The following is a 26362-nucleotide window of genomic DNA, read 5'->3' as shown; positions in this document are numbered from 1 at the left end:
TGGTTAGGGTTACCTTTGACTCATTCCTGCCAGATCTGTGTCACCAGCTTGCACAACAGGTGGAACAGGCTCCAGGAGCTACCGGAAGAAACAACTATCCTTTGGATCATCCTTCCCCACCTATCCACTGTGTAACCCTGGTCGCATGACCACTGGGAATGATGCTATGAGCCACGGTGTATGTGCCACCCAAACTCCACCTTTAAATAGCCACACCTGACAGCTCCATGCTGTCCCAGGCCCCTTCAAGTTCCCGGAACCTCCCAGATGCTTCTGAGGATAATTATAGTTCAGCTGTGGTATCAGTCATACTCAAATTGCTCTGAATGTTAACATGAGAGGGTCCTGCCTGAGTTCTCCTACTCCTCTAGGACATTCCTCTCTCAATCAAAATTTGTTTAAATGGTTTTTATGGTCCTATGTGATCAGACACCTGCAAACGCCTGTGGTCCAAGCTCAGACACTCCCTATCATTATCCATGCCTCAGCCATCCCAGCCTTTTGACTGTCCCTTGATTCCACCTTTGGGCTCTTGCACAGGGCATTCATCCCACCTGGAATCTTCTTAGAACCTCACACTCAAATGTCACCTCCTCACAGAGGCCTCGCCTGACCATCCAGTGTTAAGTCATCCTCAGCCACCACCCCCATCACTCTCCATCTCCCTAATCTGGTTTAATTTTCTTCATAGCACTTATCACATTCTACAGTTATCTTATCTCTACTTGTCTAGTTGCTTATTGTGACATTCCTCAACTAGTACAGAAACTCCAGGGTAGCAAAAGCCTTGCCTGTCGTGTTCACAGCCTTATCCCACATGCCTAGAACAATGCTAGGAACAAGCTGTCACTCAGTAAGTATCCATGAGATGAATGATGCCTTTGTCATCAGCAGCAAATTGAAGGCTGGGTAGACTCCAAGACAGGCACAGGAGATAGACACAGCGAGGAACCCCCAACAGAGACCCAGTGCACCCACTGGGTTTAAACCTGGCTCTATCACTGCTAACTGTGACCTGGGCCTCACTTCTGAGGGATGCGACCTGGGGCTTCCTTCTCTGAGCCTCGATTTTCCTCCTGCGTGAAATAGGAAGAAGAATCAGACCTCCCTCACAGGGTCATGGTAAAGGTAAGTGAGATACTAGGCCTTTAGCAGGCAAGACAGAGCCCAGCCCATCAGATCAGCAATCCTGGATGCAGAGTCAGAGGGAGGGGCACACACGAAGCCTGAGAGATGGTCTGTGTACCTAAAGGCACCCCATTTGTACTTCCTTAATGGGTAAATTCAAAGCCACAGCCCTGCTTTAATCTGCCAAGCTTGTTACTGCTAGAGAAGCCAGACAGAACCACTTATCAAGAGTCATTTTGTTGTTGTTGTTGTTGTTGTTCAGTTGCTCAGTTGTGTCCAGCTCTTTGCAACTCCATGGACCGCAGCATGCCAGACTTCCCTGTCCTTCACCATCTCCCAAGAGTCATTTTGGGACTCTACAAATAATTATCCAGCACATTCCAGGTGCCTGCGGGGAGACATAGCTGAAGCAGATGCGGTCTGTGCCCTCTGAAAACTTAATCCAGGAGCCAAGATAAGATAAAACACAGGACTGAAGATAACAGAGAAGAAGTGTGAGACGAAAGAAGGTGGGAGACAGTCTGTTGGCAGTGGATCAGCTGTGATCCTGGTACCCAAAGAGGGGGAATCTCTCCTTGTGGGCCCTTCCATAGGACACCCCTGCTGTCACATAGAGGCATGGTTAGGAAACCGCCCTGCCCAGCCAGGCACACCCTGTTTTAAATGATGGATCCTATATGACATTAAGCACACAACTTCACCTCTCTGAACCTCATTGCCTCGTTTATAAAATGGGGATAATATCAGGACTTATTCGCAGGGTTCTTAGAATTTAAGGAGGGTTGCATTGAAAATACTTGGCACAGGGCATGGTGAATAGGAAATGGGTGGCAAATGCCAGCCAGAGCTGTTGTGTTGTTGTTCTGTTTACCTGAATTGGAACCGCTTCAAAGAAATCTCTCTAGCATTTGCCATATGAATTTATGTGCTGCTTCTATGCCAAACACTGTCAGGGAATTATATTAACAACCTTATGAGGAAGATACCAGATTTTTGTCTTTTTTTTTACACATAACATAAAATGTAAAAATCATTTTTAAATGTACTGCTTAGTAGTCTTAAGTGTATTTACTTTGTTGTGCAACAGATCTCTAGAGCTTTTTAGTCTAATGAAACCGAAACTCTTCCCATTTCCCCCTCTGCCAATCCCTACTTTCTGCGTCTGTGTGTGTATAGTCGCTCAGTCATCTCCAACCCTTTTCGGCCCCAGGAACTGTAGCCTGCCAGGCTCCTCTCTCCGTGGATTTTCCAGGCAAGAATACTGGAGTAGGTTGCCATTTCTTACTCCAGGGGATCTCCCCGACCCAGGGATCAAACCCGTGTCTCCTGCGTTTGCAGGCACTGGCAGGCATTGGCAGGCAGATTATTTTATTGCTGAGCCACCAGGGAAGCCCTCTTTCTGTTTCTAGAAAAGCACAGTTTTAACTCTGTCTTACAAATCAAAAAACTAAGACCAAGGACTTCTTTGATGGTCTGGTGATTAAGAGTCCCTGCTTCCGATGCAAGAGGCTCTGATCTATTTCTGGTTGGAGAACTAGGATCCCGCATGCTGCAGGGCACAGCACCCAGCCCCACCCCCAACCCCCTCCCCAAAAGAGAAGAAACCAAGACCGGCTCCACACTTTGTGGGATTCAGGGCAAAATGAAAATGAAACTTACCAGGAATGTCTAGACAGCAATAGCGGAGCATTAAGCCAAGCACAGGATCCTTCTGAGTGCAGTCACGTGAGCCCATAAAACATCTCTGGAGGAAACCAAGGGCCAGAGAAGTTAAGGTACTTTCCTAAGGTCACACAGCAAGTTTGGGAGCCTCTAAAATTACATGACTTTCCTTCCTTATTGTAAATTTCCTGCAGGCAGGGGCTTTGATAGGTTTACTGCAGATTGCCCAGCAGCCAGCACAATGCCTGGCACATACTGACGCTCATTACAAACTTCACATCTGAGGGAATGAATGAATAGGTCGAATTCACCCTAGACGGAAGAGGCTTCTTGGAGGTTCTGAGCTTTGCCTGGGCTCTGGCACAATAACATTTGCATTCTTATTCCTCTTCTGTGTTTACACAGAACCCTTGAATTCCTAGAAGAAGCAAACGTGTGTGTGTCTGTCTATACATAATGTTCCCTGACGCTTTTATGAGGCCTCATCTCTTCAAAACATTCCTGGTTTTGAGTCCCACTTTTATGGGGAGGAGTGAACTTAGAAGACAGAGGACAACGTGAGGTCACTGGTGCCATGTTCTGGCTCCAGGTCGCCCAGGTCAACCCGAGTCTGATGGTCAAGTAGGCTCTCTGATCTGAACACAAGAAAACTAGAACCAAAATATACAAGTATAAGCAAAACATGAGATTTGTTTACTTGTTTTTACAGTTATGGTTTTAAGTGCTACAAAAGTTTAGGGAGCTAGACTAACTTTGGTTTCTTTGAAAGAGGCTTCATTTTCCTGTCTGTGAGATTCTTTGCCGGCAGCAGAAAGAAGGGAGGGCTGAAACCTCAGGGGCACATCAATGAATTAATCATAACCCTGATCTCCTGACCACTTGTTATCATTGTTCTATGCATGACTCCCTCTTAGTTTAATTGTTCTTTATTTTCAGTAAAATAATGAATACCTGTGAACCTATCCGCTTACCTGGTGGCTCAGATGGCAAAGAAGCCTGCAATGTGGGAGACCTTGGTTTGATCCCTGGGTTGGGAAGACCCCCTAGAGAAGGGAACGGCTACCCACTCCAGTATTCTGGCCTGGAGAAGTCCATAGACAGAGGAGCCTAGCGGGCTACAATCCATGTGATCACAAAGAGTGAACCTATCCAAGAACAAGATCATTACCAATAACTCTGAGTTCCTCCTCTGTATTTTATCTTTCCTTCTCAGAGGGAATCACTCTCCAGTTGTCTTATATAGATGTGTCATATCCAAATGCTAACTAAATAATGCATTGTTTAGTTTTACTTGTTTTTGAAATTCACAGAAAGGGTATTACATAATATACTATCTTCTGAGACTTGCTTTTTTGATTTAAGAACAGCTAAAAAGATTCCTATCACCATATTATTGCACGTTGCTATATTTTATTTATTTTCACTGCTGTACAACATTTCAGTGTCTGGATAGATTTTAATGTATTTATCTATTCTCACAGCATGGGCCTTTGGGTTGTTTCAGCTTTTTGTTATTAAAAAGAGAGCTTCCGTAAAATTCTTGTCCAAATTCATGAGCTAAATTTTGCCTTGTGTTTATAACCAATATGAGAAAGATACTATATATATATATATAAAGATACTATGTGTACATAAAGATACTATATATAGAGAGATACTATATATAAAGATACTACATATATAAAAGTGACATATATATATACATGTATACTAGCTCTACACTCATTTAACATCTTCTCATTTCTTCTCCCACAACCCCTTACTCTGTTTCTAGGAAAGTACTATTTTAACTGTTTCACAAATCAAGGAGGGGAATTACTGATTCATGGGGTAAAGGAATGCTCAGTTTTGCAAGAGAATCCCAAACTTTTTCTCCAAATGACTGTTCCAGCATATATCCCGCAATGATTACAAGGGATCTCACTGTTCCCTACACGTGTCTCCTATGCATGGTATTGTCATTTTTTTTTTTCTTTTTTGGATCACACCGCATGGCTTGTGGGGATCTTAGTTGCCTGACCAGGGATTGAACCTGCAGTGAAAGCGCTGAGTCCTAACCACTGGACTGTCAGGGAATTCCCAATTGAATGAGTGTTGAGTGAATACATGAATTAATAGTGAGGAGGAAATAGGTTGTTCATATCAGTTTTCAAAAACTCAGTTCATGTGAGGACTTAAATAATCAATGACCTTTAGCTTTCAACAAATTAAATGTCTTAAAATGCTGTTAAGAAGCCAAAATAGAAGGGAGTCAAAAATCTTCTAAAAACTAAAATCATCTCTGTATTATAGACATAAGATTAAATAAAATAGTTAAAAAACAAAAGACAGAAAGTCCCTTGCACTGTTTTAAAAGGGATAAAATGATCTTTGCTCTGTGTAGAACCCTTCAAACAGATTACAGAATTTAAACTCAGGAAACTCATACATAAACTAGAAGGAAACATAAGCAAATAAATATCTAAGGTGGATGCTGAGTGGCCAGGAACTGCTTTTTTATGTACAGAAGTAAAGGTAAACACGATGAAAAAGGGAATTCCCTGGCAGTCCAGGGGTTAGGACTTGACATTTTCATTGTCAAGGGCCCGAGTTTAGTCCCTAGTCCATTAGGGAACTGAGATCCTACAAACTGTGTGACGCAGCCCAAAACAACAGCAATAACAATGCACGCACACCACACAGAAACACAAAACACGTGAAGGGGAGAAGACTGATGTATTTTATTAAAAATGCAAAAATTTTTGTAGCCTTAATGCTAAATAAATAAATACAAAAGTAATATAAGGGCAATCAACCATCTAGGGAAGATATATTGGTAGATCGGTGGTGTGGGGACATATGTATCTACCTTTGATGAATTTGGTCTGAGAGCATGCAAACCAGACTAAGAATCTGATGATCTGGGGCATTTGGGAGATTAGATTATAACTGTAAGTAAACTGCAGTCTCCATGAGGGCAGTCTTCACTCTAACTTCTGGAGCCTGGGTCCATGTTCCCTGCAGTGGACAGGCAGAGCTTTGTGGGTCTCCCAATTCAGAAATTTTAGCCAAAGGAAATAAGGTAAGGCATCTACTAAAAGCATGTGTTTGGTGGAGGGATGAGGCTACAGTGGGCTTGAGAAGGACAAAGTTATAAAATCCTAGCTATGAGAGTCCCAAAATTACTACAGAGGAGGCACTTGGAAGGGCTTCCCTGGTGGCTCAGATGGTAAAGTATCTGCCTGCAGTGCAGGAGACCTGGGTTTGATTACAGGGTGGGGAAGAGCCCTTGGAGAAGGAATGGCTACCCACTCCAGTATTCTTGCCTGGAGAATCCCATGGACAGAGGAGCCTGGCAGGCTACAGTCCACAGGGTCACAAAGAGTTGGACATGGCTGAGCCACTAACAGGCTCTTGGAAAGGGAGGCTTCGTTCACCATTGGTATAGCACAAAAGGCTTCTCAAGGGCTTACAAAAATATTGGAGAGGGCTTCCCTGGTGGCTCAGTGGTAAAGAATCCACCTGCATGTAGGAGACGCAGATTCCATCCCTGATCTGGGAAGATCCCACATGCTGTAGAGCAACTAAGCCCGTGCACTGCCAACTGTTGAGCTTGTACTCTAGAGCTCAGGAGTCACAACTGCTGACACTAGGGAAAGTCCTCCAGCGATGAAGACCCAACGGAGCCAAATAAATAAATTATTTGAAAAAATTGGGGAGATGGGTACAGCAGTGGCAGGGAACATAATTCTGTGCAACCAAAAGAAATTTACAAAATTGATATTAATAAAGGAATTTAATGAAATTTTGTCATTAATCAAGCTACTTAATTAAATCTCAGCCAAAGTGTATTTAATGTGGATACATTTGATCTGTTTGGTGTGATCCGGAATGAGGTCTCCAAAAATAAGTGCCCAGAGTAAACAGTTTTATAAAGGGCTCTTGGCTGTTGGACCCAGTCATACCACAGATTGTGTATTCTTTCAAAGAACTCTTACTGCTCTTCTGACAGGATTCTGATCTACTCTACCCTAAGGGTGTGGCATCCTTTGAATCTCATCAAGTTGACTGATTAAATTAGGGTCGGTGGGATTAGCTAAAGACTAGTGAAAGGATACAGATTCACCACTTTGGAGGCAGAGATACTAGGGTGATTTGTCATTTTCCTTCATTAGATGTGATTTTTCCCTCATTCATTCACACAGAGATTTTTTTTTTTTTTTTTCAAGAAAAGCAGCCCTTCTTAAGTGGACCCAAGAGCAAGAAAATTATAGTGGGTTACTGAAGAAGATAAAAGTAAGAGAAATGTGTTCCATGTGAAAAGCACTGATGATGATGTGGTTGAATTAAATTGTATTTGTATCTCTTGGACTGTCCTTAATTTTCCAAAATCTTAAAACCATGCTATTACTATAGACCACATAAAAAATGTATTTGTTATTCAACACATTGAGTGCCTATGTCCAAGCAGTGTTCTGAGGTGGAGATATAGCATAAGCAAAAGAGACAAAAGTCCCTTTTCTCAGCACAGACGATTTAAAAAGTAGACATAAACTCTGTGAGTAATGATGAGTGCTTGGAAGAAATTTAAGTCTATAGGAATGGAAAGTGATGACGGTCCTATTTAGATAAGGTGGCCTCCGGAGACTTTTCCAATAAGATGACATTATGAATTGTATGGATGTAATGGTAACTCCCCAAGCACCTAGGGGAAAAGATGCCAATCTACTGAGCGGGTTCTTAGTACAGTTATTGGCAATTGGCGAAGGCATTTCGGACCTCTGATTCTGCGAATTCAGAAAGTGCATGACCCCTAGCTTCAATTTTCTCATCTATAAATTGGAAAGAGTGGTAGTGCTGACCACCTCGGGTTTTTTGTTGACGTCGTTAAACTAACATTTATTGAGCCACATTCAACCATGTGCCAGGCCCGGTCCTCAACAATGAAAACGTATTCATTTAACCCATGACAATCCTGTAAGCCAAGTACGATTTTTTTTTTAAGAGCACTTCATAATGGAGGAAACGGGAGGCACAGAGGAGTAAAATCTAGGGTCCCACAGGTAGGGTTTCAAAGCAGACGACTGCTCAGAACCTGGAAGTATTGTAAAGCGCTTAGCCCCATGCTTAGCACGTAGTAAGAGCTCAGTTAATCCTCACAGTAGGGGCTGTTATCTGTTCTAGCCCGGGGCTGCTCCAGAATTTCTCCTTAGGAAGAGCTTTAGATAGCCAGTCTGTGGTAAGCGGAGGGAAGCTAGGGGATGCTTGCATGGCAACCATAGTTAACTGCATAGCAACCATAATGTTTACTTAAATTGGGGCGCTCGGGAGAATCGATGGGGGTTGTGTGGAAGGAGGAGTCAGCTGGGTGCCCCTCCCACACGCCGCTTTTCAGTGGGAACTAGTCAGGCAGCAGCGGAAACCTGAGCTCCCCTCCGGAACCGCGCTGTGAGCCGGTCCTCTCCGCGGGCCGCCACCCCGCCCTTTGAGGCAGATGGTTTCTTCCGTTCACCCGGCTGGCTCAGGTTCCGCGCTCGGGAGTCACAAAGCGCGGGGTCACGTGGGCGGGCCGGTGCGCTTTGTGACGCCCAGGCCTCGCCCCTCGGCCCGCCTATCGGCGCACGCCAGCCCCGCCCCGCGCGCGCCGCCCGTGCAATCCCTGCTTAAGAGACCCCGGAGTGGGGCGCTCGCCCGAAGCCAGGCCGCGTCCGCCATAGTGCCTGGCTCAGAGGTGTCGCCGGCGCCTGGTGAGGGCCCGAGAGCGGCAGAGGGGCGAAACAAAACAGGGAGCCGGCGGAGCCCTCGCCGTTGCCCGTCGGTTTCCGGGCCTAATCTCGCAGTACTGGGCTGAGAGGCGACGGAAGCGAAAGGCGAGAGAAGCTCGGAGCACTCGGCGAGAGGAAGCGTCAGGGAGCCTTCGGCGGCGTCGCGAGGGTCCGCCGAAGCCCCCCGGCCGCTGGCTGGGGCCCGGGGTGGTGAGGAAGTGCTGCGAGGCCTAGCCGAGGCCTAGTACCGGCTTTGTGTCGGAGCGGCGTTGGCGGCGGCGGCGGCGGGGGGGAGGCGGAGCCGGGGGCGGCCTGCGGGAAGGCCTCTCCTCCGCCGACCGCGCGTTTCGGCCTAGGCCGCGGGGCCGCCCGTGGCCCTGCAGGGAGCAGGCGAAAGGGGTCTGTTGCGTGGCGGGGGCCTGGGCCTGGGGCAGCCGACGCCGGTCGTCCGGAAGCCAGGAGGAGGCGAGAGGCCGCTCGTGGACTCCGGGCCTAGGCCCTCTCCCCTCTGCCTTCTCCCGGGGCCTGGGTCACCCCCATCCACGGAGAAAGAGACCATCCGGGAGGTGCGGCCGCGCTATGGACCCCTGACCCCGCGGGGTCACTCGGACTCTTAACGTGTGGACTGACCGCTACTGACTGCACCGCTGCCCCCGTCTCCTGCCGGCCCTTAGCATGAGCGAGGGGGACCCAGCCGGGTGACATTGTGCCGGTTGGCGGATTCTCGCTTGCCCCCTTGCCCCGTCCTCGTCCGCCTCCTCCCACATGAAGCGATTCTGAATATCCGGGGGGAGGGCGGGTTCTGAATTATTGTTTTTACGAACCCCTGCTTGTGGTTGGGGGGGTATTTAATCTGAGGCCTTTTAGGGTCCTTCGGTGTCTCTGAGTGTTTTGTGTGTGTACATATTTGCTCTTAAGTTTATAAATATACATATATTGAGCGTGTCCACGTCTCCTCGCTGAACCTTAGGAATCCTTTGGCACCATGTCCTGTGTGCATTATAAATTTTCTTCTAAACTCAACTATGATACCGTCACCTTTGATGGGCTCCACATCTCCCTCTGCGACTTAAAGAAGCAGATTATGGGGAGAGAGAAGCTGAAAGCTGCCGACTGCGACCTGCAGATCACCAACGCACAGACGAAAGAAGGTAAGAGCCGCCCGGGCTCCGGATACTGGCTGGTGGAAGAGAGATGCTGGTGGCGAGGTGCCTGGCAGGAGACTAACCGCCATTATGTCTCTTGTGGGACTGACTGTTCGTTCTAACACATTGGGGACGACTTTCATTGATAGTCAGAGGTTGCAGCAGTCAGCCCCCGAGTTTAACTGACTTTGATTTGTTTTCTGTATACTTGGATCATCTGCAACCGGCTTATCCCCAACTGTCTGAGGATTCCTCCCAAATGATTTTTTTTAAACGAGGGGTTTGGTGGTACGGGATGGGGATGTCATCCAGGTTGTCTTGAGTGCTTACCCTGGGGCATTTCCTAATCTGTTTTCCATCAGAAGGAGGAGAGGAGAGCATAAGGAAGGCTTCTTTGTAAAGCAGCGCTGGAGAAGCTTCTCTAACTTTCTAACTTAATCACCGTAGGGGGTGTGATGGCAAATTTTTGTTCTCCTCTTCTCCCTTCCCCGACTTATTTAAGTTAGTTTTAATTGTGAAGTTGCCTGTGTTTGGAGAAAGATGCTCCCTTTGATGTTTTTGAGGATTTAATCCAGCCGGTTTTTAAAGTTGGAATTGCTTTTGGAACTTGGTATGTTCTGGTGTGACCACTTTTGTCTGGTGTGTAAGTTCCAGAATTAAATAGTTGAACTCTTAGTTCATCACATTACTCTTAAATTTTAGCAGTTTCATAAAGATCAAAAGTACAGATTTTTTAAAATAGTGGTTGCTTGATTTTATATGAATATATTGATACTAGGATACTGAAAAATAGTCTGCTGAGCTACCATATGAATATACATAAGCCACTAATTGGAATCTTTAAATTTTTCTCTTTTATAAAAGCTTTTTATATGATACTGAGAATTTAACATAGATATGAGAATGAGACAGAATGGCCTCTCGGAGTTTCTATTTTCAGACTCTGGCTTTGAACTTAACTTCGGTTTCTTTTTCTCAGGACTGCAATGCTGATGTGTCGTTTTGTGTCTTCTGAGTTTTTTTTTTGATAAGATGAGAAGTAAGTTTAAGTTTTAGTTAGGGTATTGATCATTAAATTTGGCTTAGTGGGACATGGGTTGTTTTAGTTGAAATTGGAAGTTCCCCTACTTGTCAATTACAAGAGCTGTTTTTTACATTTACATCCAGACATAAGTATAATTGTATTAAGGAACAGCACTCAAAAATAGTAAGAAAGAACTTGTATATTCACTTGATAACATGTGCAGGAATATTCTCCACTTCCCCCCTTTCCGGTTCTTCAGTGTATCAGACCTAAGAGACGCTTCATGTGAGGCTTTGGTAATTAATGATTATGAGGAAAAATTGCTGGTGATCATGAATAGATGAGAAACAGCTTTTAAAAATAGTACTCAAGAAAATACCTTTAAGGAAATATTTTTTAAGGCCACACAAGCCTTCCTTAAGCATTACAGCCACACTAAACAGAACAGATGGATTTATAATAATTTTAGGACATCTGGATATGTTAATGATACTTAATGAATGAGAGAAAATAAACTATTAAGTGAAATTACAAAATATTAAGGCAGTTTTAGTCATATACACGTTTCATATTTTGCTGGAGAATAACAATTTATTCTTTTAGACTCCGCCAGTCTTTTTCATTTAATAACTGATTACAGCTTTGTTAGACTGGAATAAATTATTGTTGATGGAATTCTTGTCCATGAATTTAAGAGTTTGTGATGTGTTATATTTTTTCTAAGCTAGGAAATTATTTAATACCTTTTTTTTTTTACAAATGCTGAAAGCAGGAAAGTGCTTTGCCCAGCCCCGTGTTTTTTGTATATTTGTCAACTGTCATTATTGGAGAAAGCTTTGCTCTGTAGTAAGCTTTGCTATTAGATTGGTTAAGAGAAGAGAAAGTTTGCATCTTATGCTGTCCTCAAATTAGGAGAGAAAAAGATATTTAGGCACTTAATGAATTTAATGGCAAGTAGTATCAGTGTCACAAGGCAGCTGAGTAAGAATGCCACTTGCTTTTAGCACCATCCAGTGAATTAAAGAAGACAGAATAAATATTTATAGCTTCATAGTTAGGAGATTGCCTAGGAAAGAATGCCAGACTGGATCACTTTAGTTCGTTTGAATTAGTGTTTCTATCATGTTTCTATAAAAGATTCTGGACAGTTTTGGAAGTCTGTCCATGTTTAGGACTCTTAAATCTTAGACTGAAATGCTTGAATCAGAATTTCATGTTTCAGATTTAAGAATTCTGCTTCTTTATTTCTAGACTACATTTCAAAATGAATCTCAAATTATCTTTTTGTGTTTTTCCTATATAAACTTGTTTTTCTAATTTTTCTGCTTATTTGCAATTACCCCCCCCCCCAAAAAAAAAACACACACACACACAACAACACAGCCTTTATTCTGAACTTAGGGTAAAAAAGATTTGGAAGCTGAGGAAAAAGGATTTTCAAAAGACTATTTTTCCATTTCTTAAATTCGTTTTGTTTTTCATTTCATCCGTATTCTTCATGTTTTTGGATCAAAAATGGCAGTGTCAAATAGAGAGGATCTTTTGAAGCTAACAGGTTACTTATTGAAGTATTTTAAAGGTAGGAAATCATCAGTGTAATTCAGATACTTTAAAAGGTCAATTAGAGAGCATGTGGCATCAGAGCCAGACTTTAAGCTTGACAACACTGTGTTGATGAGGTGAATAAAGTTGTCTTGGAAAGCTTGTGAACACATTTGCTATTTATTCCTACAGTGAACTCTTTTGACAATTGTTACATAGTCAGCAACTTAATTGTCTGGTATTTGACATCAAGTTTTAGAGTTTTTTTTAAAGATCCCTCATCTCCCATGCTCCTGGGTTTTTCTTTCTTAGAGCTTGCTTGGAACTTAGAGCTATCCTGAACTATGCAAAAGATAATGATGGTAGTCTTACATTAGAAAATTGCATCACTCTAATTGGATACTTATGAAGAGAAAGCTTACTACTTGAACTATATATACTGAAAAGAACCCTTTCCTGAACAATTTGTGTGTGCACTCAGTCGTGTCCAACTCTTTATGACCCTATAGACTGTAGCCCTCCACCCCTCTGTGGAATTTTCTAGGCAAGAATACCGGGTAGGTTGCCATTTTGTCCTCCAGGGGATCTCCCCAATCCAGGTCTCGAACTCGTGTGTCTCTTACCACTGTGCCACCTGGGAAACCCAATTTATGATAATGTGATTAGAAAGGATAGAGCCAGTACATCTATAAAAGCTTAAAATGCTTACATATTTGATACACTTAAAATATTTAGAACAGGGGTTGATAAGCTTAATAATTAGAGCACTTGGTGCTGAGTAACTTAAATGAGTCAGGTAAACTCAGTAATTTAAAAAGAGTGAACCCTAACAGTTGATTGTGTGATTAAGGGAGATGGGTACATTTTTACATATATCCCCCTGTAGTGGATTTTTTTTTTTGGTAATTTTGCAAATTCCTTTCATAGCAAATTATTTTTTAAACCATCTTTGAATTCGTTGGTTCATTTTTTTGTTTGAATTTCATTCTTAGAGAACTGTTGCAAGTAATAGCCCCAAGAGTAGGAGGATTCTTCCTTGTCTGTCTGCTCAGAAAGTAGCATCCCTGTTTGTCCAGTTGCTTAACCCAGGAATTCATGCCTGATTTCTCTTTCTCCTCCATCTCTGACCCCACCCACATCTGTCAGAAAGCCTTAAAACATTCTATCTTAAAACATTCTCTTTATTTCTCTGTCACTTCCAGAGCAGATCGTTATTCTCTCTTACCTGAACTACGCAGCAATCTCCTTCTTAGTCACCCTGTTTCTGTTCTTGTTCCTGTACAGATTGATTCTTCACTTAGACACCAGAGTTATCTTTGTTTTTAATATGAATCAAATTGTCATCATTTTTACTTAAAATCCTTCAATGACTTCTGTTGTACTTAGAAACAAAATATAAATATGTGTAACCTGTGCCTGTGTTTCTAGTCATTCTTTCCTTTTCATCAGCTCTTCCGGCCTTCTTGTGTCATTTTTTTCCACATGCTTCTCTCTCTGTCTGAAACATTCTTTGCCAGTGTTTTTTGCACATCTTGTCTTCTCAGTCTTCTCTAAGTCTCAGATGTCAGTTCCTCAGAGGGGCTTTGCTTGAACCAACATTCTGTCCAAAGTTGCATCACACTTTGAATTCTTTATTACAAAGCCCTTTTTTCTTTGAATACAACATATTCAAAATGTGTCATACTTTTTAGTCTCTCTTCCCCAGTAATACTCATGTGTAGAGCCCAGGAAAAGTGAAAGTGAAGTCGCTCAGTCATGTCTGACTCTTTGAGACACCATAGACTGTAGCCTACCAGGCTCCTCCATCCATGGGATTTTCCAGGCAAGAGTACTGGAGCGGGCTGCCATTTCCTTCTCCAGGAGATCTTCCCTACCCAGGGATTGAACCCAGGTCTCCTGCATTGTAGGCAGATGCTTTACCATCTGAGCCACCAGGAGAGAGAAAATATTTTCATTCTAAATAACAACTTTTTCCTCATATAGTTCAGATGTTCAGCATTACTGGCTAAATAGAGAACAACTTAGTCTTACTGAGACTTGGGGTTCCACCTCCACCTCTGATAGAGGTGCCAGAGCCAAGACATATTGACATATTTGATGTTAACTCCTTATGGCTTTGGATATTTGTTCTGACAGTATTAGTAATCTTGATGCAAGGAACATGTGGTTATTAATACTCCTTTATATTTAAGATGATTTCCCATAAAATTTATGTCTGGTTGAAGTTTTCTAATTCTTGAGGAGTATGACTTACCCAAATCTCTAAATAGAAATTGAACTCTTTATCCTTTTGTTTACAGAATATACTGATGATAATGCTCTAATCCCTAAAAATTCATCTGTAATTGTTAGAAGAATTCCTATTGGAGGTGTTAAGTCTACAAGCAAGACATATGTTATGTAAGTATTTATTAAATCCCATGTTTGCAAGTTCTCAAAATACTTTTTACTTTGTGAAAAGGAACAGGTATACTTTAGAACTGAACTCATTACTTTATGCTAGTATGTCTTCTTAATCCTTAAAATTATAAGGATGTTTGGGTTTTTTTCCTGATTTCTTTCCCCAGTTAACTTAAACTGTAGTCAGAAGTAAGAGCTAGTAGACTTTTTGCTCTATGTAGGTAATATTAACAAAAAGAAAATGATCTTCAAATAAGTAAATCTTTCCCCTCAGTTGGTTTTTATTACCTGGGCACTTTTCCCCCCATACCATTTTTTCACTACAAGAATGTAAGTGTCTTGAGATCTGTCCTACATATTTTGTCAGCATCAGGAGTATTCAGAAATACTAGTATTTGCTTCTCATTAGTAAGGGGCTTTGTTGGGAAGCGATAATGTTTATAGGATTCATGACCACAGACACTGGAATCAGGCTTAGATTTGACTCCATTTACTGCTTCACACCAGTTGTATGAACTTGTATTTGGGTAAACTACCTAAAGTCTGTACCTCAGCTTCCTCAAAAATGAAACATATGTAACTCCGGGGAATTGGAGGAATTCATTAGTGCCTGGCACATGACAAATGCCCTTTATTCAAGTAAGAATTATAGTGATAATACTTAGGAGTGGTCTAGAGCTTAAGGAGTTCACTAAAAGGGCAGGATTATAACTTTATATATAACTTTCTCTGCTTTCTTGCAATTTTAATGCTGATAACAGTTATTGGGTTGGCCAAAAAGTCTCTTCAGGTTTTTCCATACAATGGAACAACCAAAACGAACTTTTTGGCTAACTCAGTATAATCTGTGAAAAGGATAGCAGCTTGGGCTATTTAAAGAATACTCAGAGGTAAGATAGACTTACTTGAAATTCTGGCAAATTCTGCTTTTGGTCAATGAAACATTCTGGAATTTGCCAGTCCTAGGAAATGGAATGTGTTCTTGGAATTGAGGTAAAATAAAGTCATTTCCTGGAGCTTTGCTTCGTGTGGGCAAGTTTTCTTTCTAAGACTGTTCTCATTTAGTTTAGTGTAAAGTTCTATTCCATATTTTAACATTTGGAGGTTCTTACATCTTCTGTATAGTAACTTGAAAAGCTGAAGACTTTTTTTCCTTCTGTAAATACCAACTGAGCTATGTACCTTTAACTTTATGTAATTTTGAGACATTATAAGGAAACAATCAATTCCTAGAATTTAGTGTGAAGTTATCCCTTAATTTACTAAGTGCTTTGCAAAAATCGCAAACATTCAGTTTCAGGAGATTGTTTTGATATTCAGAAACTTTAGGCAGAGAATTGTTTCGAGTACATGGGAAAATAGTTGCCTCTTACAGAATTGCATGTGTAATTCACTATGTATTTGATTTCCTTTATAATATACTTGCCTCATGAAGTGTTTTGAATTTGTTGAGCAAATACTAGTAAATGAAAATTTCATTTTTATCTCAGGACGTCCCAGTCATGTACAAACTAGAAATTCCTTTCATACGCTATATAACATTTTTCTGTCAGGATAGCATAAACTTAAAACTAAAACTGAGCCTTTGAAGGCTGTATTTTAGCAACTTGACCCTCGTATCCTTTCCTGTGTGGACTTTTAGAGGAATTTCTTCTTGAGCTTATTAGTGTATATATTTTTAAAAATCAGTTCAATTCTCCATAACCAACTTATTAAACTTATTTTTTTAACGAAAATACACTGTCAAACCGTTGATTTTTCTGGAAGATAAGAGTTCCTATTTTATCTTGGTCACTGTGTTGAGACTTTTAAAAAAATGAAACTGCCAACCTGTCTTTCTGGATTTGAAATTTTGTTTCTGGAGCACAACAATTTCTCAGGGCTCCAAATTATAAAATATTTACAGTAGTAGTCTTGCTGTAAGGTAATTCAGTGTATGAAAATTCTCATCTGTACCTATTAAAAAAGTGAGGATTAATAATAGTTGTTCAGTGTATAAAGAAATAGCCACAAAGTTTCTTAAATAACAAAATCCTCGTAATACCTTTCAGAAAACATTTATTATAGGTGGAAAGATATACACCTATTCTATAATTACTAAGTATGGATTTTTTTTTTAACCAAAATTGCATCTTAAACTGTTCAAAGATAGTAAAAATTAAATAAGGTAATTTATTACGTCTGAAATTGGTTGTTTTTAAATCTTTGTGCCAAGGAAAAGTGGTGTTCTTAAAAAATGTGTGATTGGAGAGATGTTTTTAGCACAAAAATTCATTAATAGCTACTCAGAGAGTTAATGCTGTTTTTCTTTTTGTCTTTTTAGAAGTCGAACTGAACCAGTGATGGGAACTTCAAAAGCAGTATGTAAAAACACAATCTCACACTTTTTCTACACGTTGCTTTTTCCTTTAAAATGTAGCAGTGAAGTAAATCATTTTAGAACGAATTGATCATAGTACATATTGTAAATAAAATGTATTTTGATGACAGCTCAGTTGAATATGGATATATGTGGCATAATTTGCACACTTTATTTTGTAGAAATGGGTAATTTGTGCCCAGAAAACACTGTTTCATATTAAATCTGATAGCATTCTCCCTGTATGACACTGTGTTGTACAGTTAATGTATGATCCTTTTTAGATCATGTAGGTTTTACACTAATGAACATGGTAACATGTTCTACATCTGTCTGTCTATAGTTAGTATTTTGTATGTATGTACAGGCTGTTGTGTGCTTTTTGTTTCCTGCAATAAAAAAAATGTTTGGAATGTATATTTTGCCATTTTCACGTTGTATCACTTAGTTTTTTTTGGTTTTTGGGTTTTTTTTTCTTTTTTTCTGCCTGATTAATGGCTTTGAAAAATGCATTAGCAACATCCAAAGCTTATATTTAAAGTTTGGTGCTTTCTCCAAGTTCAGACACGTCATAGAGCTTTCCAGAGACCATTGACGCAGCTTTTATTATTTAGTTTTGCTTTATTTGGCAGTTTTGAGCTCCTATTCTTTGTTTACATCTGTACTGTAAAGTGAAACCTGGAATTGGGCCCCCTACAAGTATATCAATGTCTCGTCGATTTTGATGATTTTATACAATTGAGTACTCAAGTTTTAATAGAGATCTTTTACTTGTAGTCTGCTCAGTTGTCCAAATTAAAATATTTCCCTCTTTCTTGTAAGATATTAAAATGCTGCATTAATTGTAAGCTAACTGAAAGCTGTAGCTTATCAAAGATAACTCCCTTTAACCAGGTTAACATCTTAATAACCTTAAGTATGACACCATTTTGACTTTGAGCATTTAAGTAAAAGGTAGCAGCATTCCTAAGTTGTAGGGTGAAACACCCGGTTCAGCACAGAGATCTGTAGTAACTGAGTTCTGTAAAACTTGATGGTTCTCTAAACATTTGAGTGCTCAGGCTTGATTTGTACACAATACAAGATGGCTGAAATCCTCACTTAGAATTTAAGGGTATTGCTTGCTCTTTCAACTTTATCCTTTAAAATACTAGCGATTTTTTATTTGTGTATCAGGTATTTTCACTAACCTTGGATCATTGAATCTTAAACACGATAACACAGAATATCTGAACTTTGGACTTGTTTTCTAAAGTATATGGCCTTTAGTTCTCATGGAACTAAATATAGTGATTCAAAAATCAAAATTTAGTGTTTTGGGAGTTTTTTTTCCCTCTTTGGGGTATATGGTTTTTTGGGGGTTTTGGGTTTTTTTGTTTTTTTTTTTAAGCATAATGCTGTAAAAACTGTCCACAAGTTTCTGTTTTGCTGGTGATTGGTTTAAAACTGATTTTTATGTATCCAAATGCTAGCACAAATTAGATTGACTATACTGGTGACTGTAGTAGTTAATGTAACACATTTTGTATAAAGTACATTTTATACAGTATTTAAACTAATTCAGATGAAGTTTTATTTCTTGAAAACAGTTATTTCCTTTTTGTTTATTAGCATGTGTATAAACACAGATCACATGTTCATAAATAAAGTTAACATTCTTTTAGCCTTGTGTGTTCCCTGGCATGTCTGTATTACACTTATAAGAAGCAGTTTATTTTATGCTTATTTAGGTTTCTCTTTTCTTTCTTCTTTTTTTAAAAAAATAACTAAAAGTGGCTTTAATTTTTAGGTAGAATTATTTGAAGTGGAGAAATTAGATAACATAATATCCCCATTATTTGCTTGGGGTACATTTGCTGACATTTAAAATACAAGAAAATATATTCATAAAGCATAATTAGTGCCCATCTTAGGAAACTTAGGTGTGTTATGCACATTCACAAAAGCCAATTAAGACAAAATCACTAAAGCCAGATTTTTTAATTCTGATTATTAAAAGTAAGTGTATGTACATTTTTGGTAACTTAAGCCAGCTCTAATCAAGGATGGCCATTTCTATATTCTACAGCTTTGTTGTTTGTAGTTATCCTTCTGTGTTGCTATTCCAAAGCTGTGGGTCCTTCCTGCTAACATCAGAATTACATTTTGTAAGATCCTTAAATTTCAGGCAAGTATAGTTGACATAAAAGATCTCAGATTCTTGCTCCCAGAAGCAAGACCACAAATTAGATGTGAGAGAGGTAGGTTAATTTTAATCATGTCTACAGTGTGCATATTAGTGTTTCTAGAGACTACTTTTTTAAAGTAGGGTTTTTTAATTGATGTTTAATACATATAAATTCCTACTCATTTTTAAATCATTTCTTGTCAGCATTTTACACTTATTTCTTAATATCTTGCTATATGTAGAAAACAATTGGATGCCTTTCTGAATTTGTGGTAAATTACACCTCCTTGTATTTTTATAGGGTATTAAAGTGCTATAGGGGCTTCCCTGATAGCTCGATTGGTAAAGAATCCACAGATTATTTGGTGGGAAAAAAGTGATTTTGATGCTATTGGATATCTAAAACCACTCATAACTGAATAAATACATGCTCCTAATAATAAGTTGGCCCAAAGGAAAGATAGGAAAGCCTGGCATAATAACAAAAAGACAGCTGTGTTTTAGGAATGAGAAGAAGAACAACAAAAAATGTTAAGTTTTTTTGGTTTCAGCAGTAAAAGAGTGTAATATAAATGCTGCTTTCTTTCTAAGGAAGTGATCAGCATGCATATTCTATATATTAATAAGCTATTTTAAAAGGCTGTTAATATGTTTCTTTGATTAGAAACATGGTATAGATGATGGTTGACAGCAGTTTGTTCAGTCCTTATTTCTTAAAATTCAGGTAATTCCTGGTTGATATAAAATGTTAATGCTCTTCAAAATAGATTGAATAGGTCAGAATTTTTCTGGATAAAAATAGGCTGTGTTCTTTCAATTTTTCTTTTCTAAATTTACCTCTTGAGATATTTATTCTTTAAGGAAAGAACACTTCAACCTAGGAATGTATATGGGGTTAGTGCATTATGGACTCTGCAGTCCCTCAATGTGGAGCTGAGAACCTTTTGTTTAGATAAACATCCCAGCAATAATATCCATCAAACTAGCTTTTAAAACTCTTTAAGACATGTATAAGATGTATTTTAAATTTAGCCAACATTAGTTTTATTTCCATTTATTGCATTCCTGCTGTGGTGGCATTAAGCTAAGAACTACATATTGAAACTGGTTACATTTCTATTTGGGGCTCCAAGTCATGCTGCTTTTTTTTTTTTTTTTTTCCAAATACTCTCAGTTCTTTGGAATCCTTGAAAAATGCATGATGAAGACTCACTTTTTTTTTTCTTTGATCCAGACATCTTGTTAACATTCTCTCCATTTTAAAGAAGAGTTCTGACCAGAAATGCATGAGAAATTTGTAACATGTTGAATAAGCAACCCACTTACTACATAGGAAGCTGATAATGTTTTCATTTTGGTACACTTGTAGGGAAATCATGTCTTTAGTGTTACATGCTGAAGATTGTGTGTGTGTATAATATACACACCCATGCATAAACACTTTTTAAAACTGATAATATATTTCAGGAGAACAAATAATGAAGCACTTTTAAATACATTTGAACATACATTTTTTAAAGCTCTCTCATATCCATGTTTTATACTTGCTCCCTGTGATTAAAGTAACTATTTTCCCTGCTATTGAAGTACATCCTATAACTGCTCTGTTTGCCCTGCCCCAGGATGCCTTTTGTTTCCCTTTATTTGGCTTAAAATTTTTGCCCTGTTAAAGCTGTGGGTTCTTTGGCAAGATTAGCTATTGATACTTTGTATGGGAGAATAAACTTACTCAGACTGAGCAGTACATACTCAAAAGAGGGAAAAAGTAGCAATTATTTGGGAGCTGTTTTATTAAAGCAATTATCTGAGCCTTTAAAGAGCTGCTTGTTTTTACAGGGTTGTATACTGGCATTAAAGAAAAGTTAGATTTCTCATTCTCTCTTCTAGTGTACATTGTCTTGAGCATCATTAGTTTTAGAGACCACCCATAGACCTGGAACTCTCACTTAGTATTTAATCACCACACTGAGCAGCTTTCCTATCCTTTTCTTGACTGTTTTCTCATTGTAATAGAGTCCCCTTCAACCATTAGCCTTTATTTACTGTATGTGAGATGTGTGGAGAAGGATAAGTGGGGTGAACTACATTTCAGCTTAAAACAAGATAAAACATTCTTTCGAAAACTTCTAATAAAAATACCCAATATTTGAACATTAAGTGGCAGTAGGGAGTAAATGATCACTTTCAGATGTTTTCAGTGTGGAACTTGAATGTGTGTTTAATTTTTTGTGAACAGATTGATGACTCTTCTGCGTCTATTTCTCTGGCCCAGCTTACAAAGGTATATATATATATTCTTGAAAATATAAATCTTTTTCTAACATCGTAATTTTTTTTTAATGTGGAGCAATTGTTTTAAGAGGGGTTGGGGGAGGAAATACGTTGCAGAAACATTTGTACATATTATTACTATCCTGTAAAGAGTAGCTGCCGTTTTGAGAAGATAGGGGGAGTATTTTGCTTCACCATAATGTTGGAGTATTCATCTTCAAGACAGAAGAAACAAATGAAGCTACACTTACTTGCTTTTTTTCTCATACATTTTGTTTAATTATACCTTGGAAACTAACAGATTTCTGGAGGAATTCCCTGATTTTGGCTGTAAATTATGTGGACTTTACGCAGCCAAAATAGAAGCTTTCCTTTACATGGACAATTGCGTGGTTATTTCTTGAATATTTGAATTGATCCCTTGAAGGTTAACGTTTTAAATGTGATGCAGTTGTTTCTCTATGCTATAGACTTGTAGTCTGTCTGCATTAGAAAAAGTTTTAAACAACCTAATTTGTTTGAACACAGACTACATGAATTGTGTAAATGTATAAAGTGGTTTGCAGGAATATACCAATGTGTATGTTTGGCAGAGGGGCAAATTGTTACCTCCTGAAATCATTGTATATGCCATGTTTTGCGATAAGATTGCTTGCAGTTTTCTGCTCAACAGTGTGTACCTTTTGTTTGGGAAAGCACTAGTGATGGATTAATTTTTAAAACAATTAGACTTAGTTTGCAAATTATGCCTTTAGGGGAAAAAAGGCAAATAACAGAGAACAGGTAGAGTTTTGAGGGCCAAGAAGAAAGTTTTCCAAAAATCCTTTTTTCCCCTGCTATCAGAAATACAAAATTAAATTTAGCAACCAAAGTCAATGAGTAGACGAGTTTTCCATTAGTGCTGTCCCTATCTCGTCCTTGGTTTTGTTGTAGGTTTTGTCCTTATTCCCTAGAATGTATCCCCCAAATGTCCTAGTAACTAATACAGCTTTTTAAACTCCTCTTGTGGGAAAAGTATACATTAAAGTTGATAATTCTAAAACATAAAGTGGGCTAAAACCAACCTCAATAATTTTTTAATGCAAAGTGGTTTAGCATAGAGTTAATATCTTTAGCAACTTATAGTTCACTGTTTAAAGTCTTCTGTACTGTAAGGACCATATTTGAGTTCTGGTCTATACCTCCATTGTTTCATTGTGGGAAGCAGTTGGGGAGTTTTGGAGGTTTGGGGGATTTTTTTTTTTTTTAACTATTTGTAAGTTAATGTTTGGGTTCAAACAAATTAGTTGTTCAACATCTGTAATCCAGTTTTTTGTAAATGTTGCTGTTGTTCTAAGCTCTGTTAATGTTAAGCATTCTTTGTATATAAAATTACAATAAAGTGTTAAAACTGGTTGCTTGTTTTGTGGATGAATGTAAAGCTAAAACCTAATGAATGACTGATAATGAGTGCTAGATGCTTGAAGATTCAAGTTTTTAAGACTCACTCCCTTAGACCCTGCTTATTATCTAGACTACTGGATGTAATACCTCAGAGATGAAGTTCATAAATCTTTAGAGAGTTGGATTTATAATTTGAATGCTCAGTGCATGTGCTTTGCACTTAATTTGAAATTTGGCACCACTACTTAAAAGAGCCTTCTGATTTCTAGTATCTGCTGCATAATATGTTCAGTGTCCTATCCCCAGCCCTACTTCTAAGTTGTGTGCTTGACACTTGATGCTTAATGCTATGACACTTGAATTATTTTTAATATTTAAAAACATCAAGTGTTTCTCTAACTTAATCTCAGTTTTTAACTTAGAAGAGTAGTATGTAAATCTTAATGTAAGGTACAAACAGGGTCTAAGGTTTGAGTGCCCCCAGAAGGACTTTCTTCAACCCCATAGACACCCAAACATCATGTCATGACCTAAGGAACTCCCCTTGCCTCTTCTTGTAAATACTTGTAAAGAACTGTTTTTATGCAAGATTAGATATTGCTCTTTACAGGATGAGTGGTGTTGTCTTTGGCTGTGTGGTCTTAAATGTGTTTCTAATGTGTGTGTCAAATAATTACCTGTTAAACAGACTGCCAATCTGGCTGAAGCCAATGCTTCTGAAGAAGATAAAATTAAAGCAATGATGTCGCAATCTGGCCATGAATACGACCCAATCAAGTAAGTTTATAAGTACTTTATTCTAATATGTACTTTGGGGTGGTACTTAGAGCCCCCCATGTCAAAAGCTTTTTTTTCCCCCAAAGTCTTTGTGTACATGTAATTTTTTTTTTCCCCTTTCAGTTACATGAAGAAACCTCTAGGTCCACCACCTCCATCTTATACTTGTTTCCGTTGTGGTAAACCTGGCCATTATATTAAGAATTGCCCAACAAATGGGGTAAGTTCAAACTAGAAACTGTCTGTGATAGACCTTATTTTTCTTAAAATTTTTCCTTAGCCATATTATTTTTCTTGGTAAATATTGGCTACTGTGTTATAGTGGCAAATGAGCACAGCTTTTGGAGCCAAACTACCAGTGTCAAATCTTAACACTGCCACTGAGTGAGGAAGTTACGTGATTTCTCTAAGCTGTTTGTTTCTTCTCTGTGAAATGAAGATAGTGATAGTACTTACCTCACATGGCTATTGTGAGGATTAAATGAGATCATATATGTAAAGCTCTACACATAATACAAGCAGATAGTAAACACTGTGTGTTAGCTAATATTAAATAATAGTAACTGCTTTTTCTCTTCCTCCTCTCTCCTTTCCTCTATCTGTAGGATAAGAACTTTGAATCTGGTCCTAGGATTAAAAAGAGCACTGGAATTCCCAGAAGTTTTATGATGGAAGTGAAAGATCCTAACATGAAAGGTGCAATGCTTACCAACACTGGAAAATATGCCATACCAACTATAGATGCGTAAGTATTCAAATTAGGTATGATCTGTGGAGATTGCAGTCAGTCCAGGCAATAGTGTTTTATTTAATCTTGGGCTTGTAACTTGGCTAATTGGATTCCTTACAAACATTGTATACCAAGTCTTAGTCTGTATGTTGCATTTCTGTGTTAAGAGTAAGAGGCTGCAGTCTGCTCCATTTAAAGCAAATTAAAAATGTATTTGGGTTTTTTTGTTGCCAGTGAGTGCCACTTTCCTTGTGGTCTTCTAATTTTTCTTTTTTCTGTCATTCCCTGCTTTCTTCCTCATTCACATACATACTCCTACATAATCTTGTATGCTATTTGCATCTTTTAAATGAACAAGACAAAAGTGTGTCAGACTTTTTAAGAAACAAAAGGCTTAAGAATAGAAGTTCTGCAAGATATCAAGGCAGATTTAAGTGTGAAGATTAAAGGTAATACTGAAGTATCTTGACTAGTTTGGATATACTATGTGAGTCTTAAGATTCTAAAGTATGGTTTATTTTATAAACAGTTTAGATCTGTTATATAACAGTTCAGAACTGTTTATCTGTTATAAACCGTTAGTAGCTCTGTAAGCCATACCTTAATGCTTATTTTTCACATGTTTTCAGGTTTTATTTTAGCCAATTTTTAATGAAATGAATAGACAGTAAACCTAGTGGCGTAGTTCAGCTAGGTAACTTCCCATTTTTTCTGCTTTTATTAATACATTTGATTACCTTTTGATTACCCTCAACAGTTGCAAACTCACACAATACAAAACACAATATTAAGTGTTCCTTTGGACTATGGCTCTCTAGCTTTATTGTACATAAGAATCTCTTGCAAAAGTTGTTAAACCAGTCTAGGTGCCCTGTCTCACTCCTCTCCCCTGCCCCCGAGGAATTATATTCTCAGTCTGCATCTTTAGCAAGTCCTCCAGAAGAATATGAGGTTAGAGGATGCTCAAGGCGTGCCTTGAGAAACATCAATTTAAAGTATAGATGTCCATGTTCCCAATGACAGAATGCTTATTAAGAACAGTTTTCGTCAGTTTTGTGCTGTATTATCAAAATGTGATGAGCAGGTAAGGACAATGAAAATGCTGTGCTTACAGAACGATACTGAAAAAAGATTTTTGAGTAGGTAAATACATTGTTTTAGTTAGATAAGAATTAATGTTTTCCTAAACTCCCAACCCTGCTCACTTTGTCAACTTCACTCCCATCTATTTTTTATCAGTCTACCATTGTGTGTTTTTGTGGTTCATCTTAGAGCAGTTTGTTGTATGCTGTTTCTAATTCAGACATTTCATACATGCATCCAAACAGTTTTAGGTTGAAATTGATGGCTTTTTACAGATAAAGTTTAAGAGCAGACCGCTTCATCTTAATACAATAAGATGTAAATGTAAAAGTATTTAAATAGAAATTTGTGTTGGAAAAATTAACATCACCTGTGAACTCATAACTAATAATTAACTTCATTGCTATTTGAATACTAGAATACAAAAGTGCATTTGTGCCAAACACACAGCCAATACTGGGGAAAATGGGAACCCAAATATTTTAAATGAAGCTTTCACCCTCTCCACTAACACCACTGATAAGCGACTCAGACTCTTCTTCTGTTTCTTTTTCTATCCTCTGTTCTCCTCTTTTGTTATTTTTTTGTTTTTTTTTTGTTTTCTTTTCTCTCTTTTGGGCAGTGGGAGACTCCTCTTTCACAAATTGGGAACAATGGGGCATAAGCAAATTGATACTTATTTCTGGAATCGTGGTGATGTCTATGGAGCAACTGCAACACAAATAACACACCTAAGGTACCCTGCTCTGTCCAGATGAGATTCTTTCATTTTTAGCATTGAGTTGAACACACTCTGTTCCTGAATGAAAGAGAAGATTTCTCTAGGAATTCCTATGTTTTACAAATGTGCCTGATTACAGAGAAGATGGGGGTATTGGAAGCGGTGGTGATAAGTCTGAGAATGGCTTATTTTTTTTGTTTGTTTTTAATATATTTAATATCCAACA

General features: G+C 38.8%; 1 protein-coding gene across 8 annotated transcripts in view; it reads left to right on the top strand.

Moving 5' to 3' along the window:
- The first annotated feature begins 927 nt into the window (after nucleotides 1–927).
- Nucleotides 928–26362, top strand: part of RBBP6 (RB binding protein 6, ubiquitin ligase) — a 40140-nt gene continuing 14705 nt past the window's right edge. For 2 of the 8 annotated variants that reach the window (XM_081554481.1, XM_081554478.1), the window contains exons 1-8: nucleotides 8463–8516; nucleotides 9505–9685; nucleotides 14546–14645; nucleotides 16969–17005; nucleotides 21408–21452; nucleotides 23514–23602; nucleotides 23726–23822; nucleotides 24208–24347. In XM_081554481.1, the coding sequence (XP_081410607.1) occupies nucleotides 9520–9685; nucleotides 14546–14645; nucleotides 16969–17005; nucleotides 21408–21452; nucleotides 23514–23602; nucleotides 23726–23822; nucleotides 24208–24347 (674 nt within the window). In that variant the 5' untranslated portion in view covers nucleotides 8463–8516; nucleotides 9505–9519. Of the gene's footprint in view, nucleotides 1129–8462; nucleotides 9101–9504; nucleotides 9686–10658; nucleotides 10719–14545; nucleotides 14646–16968; nucleotides 17006–21407; nucleotides 21453–23513; nucleotides 23603–23725; nucleotides 23823–24207; nucleotides 24348–26037; nucleotides 26152–26362 lie in introns of those variants that run through there. The other 6 variants (XM_081554483.1, XM_081554482.1, XM_081554476.1 and 3 more) reach the window with 5 other exon arrangements.

This window comes from Giraffa tippelskirchi, chromosome 13 (assembly GCF_054371585.1).
Source record: "Giraffa tippelskirchi isolate mGirTip1 chromosome 13, T2T-mGirTip1v1.2.pri, whole genome shotgun sequence".
Taxonomy (NCBI): domain Eukaryota; kingdom Metazoa; phylum Chordata; class Mammalia; order Artiodactyla; family Giraffidae; genus Giraffa; species Giraffa tippelskirchi.
The sequence above is the reverse complement of the archived record's forward strand: the minus strand, read 5'-3'. Positions and strand labels throughout refer to the sequence as shown.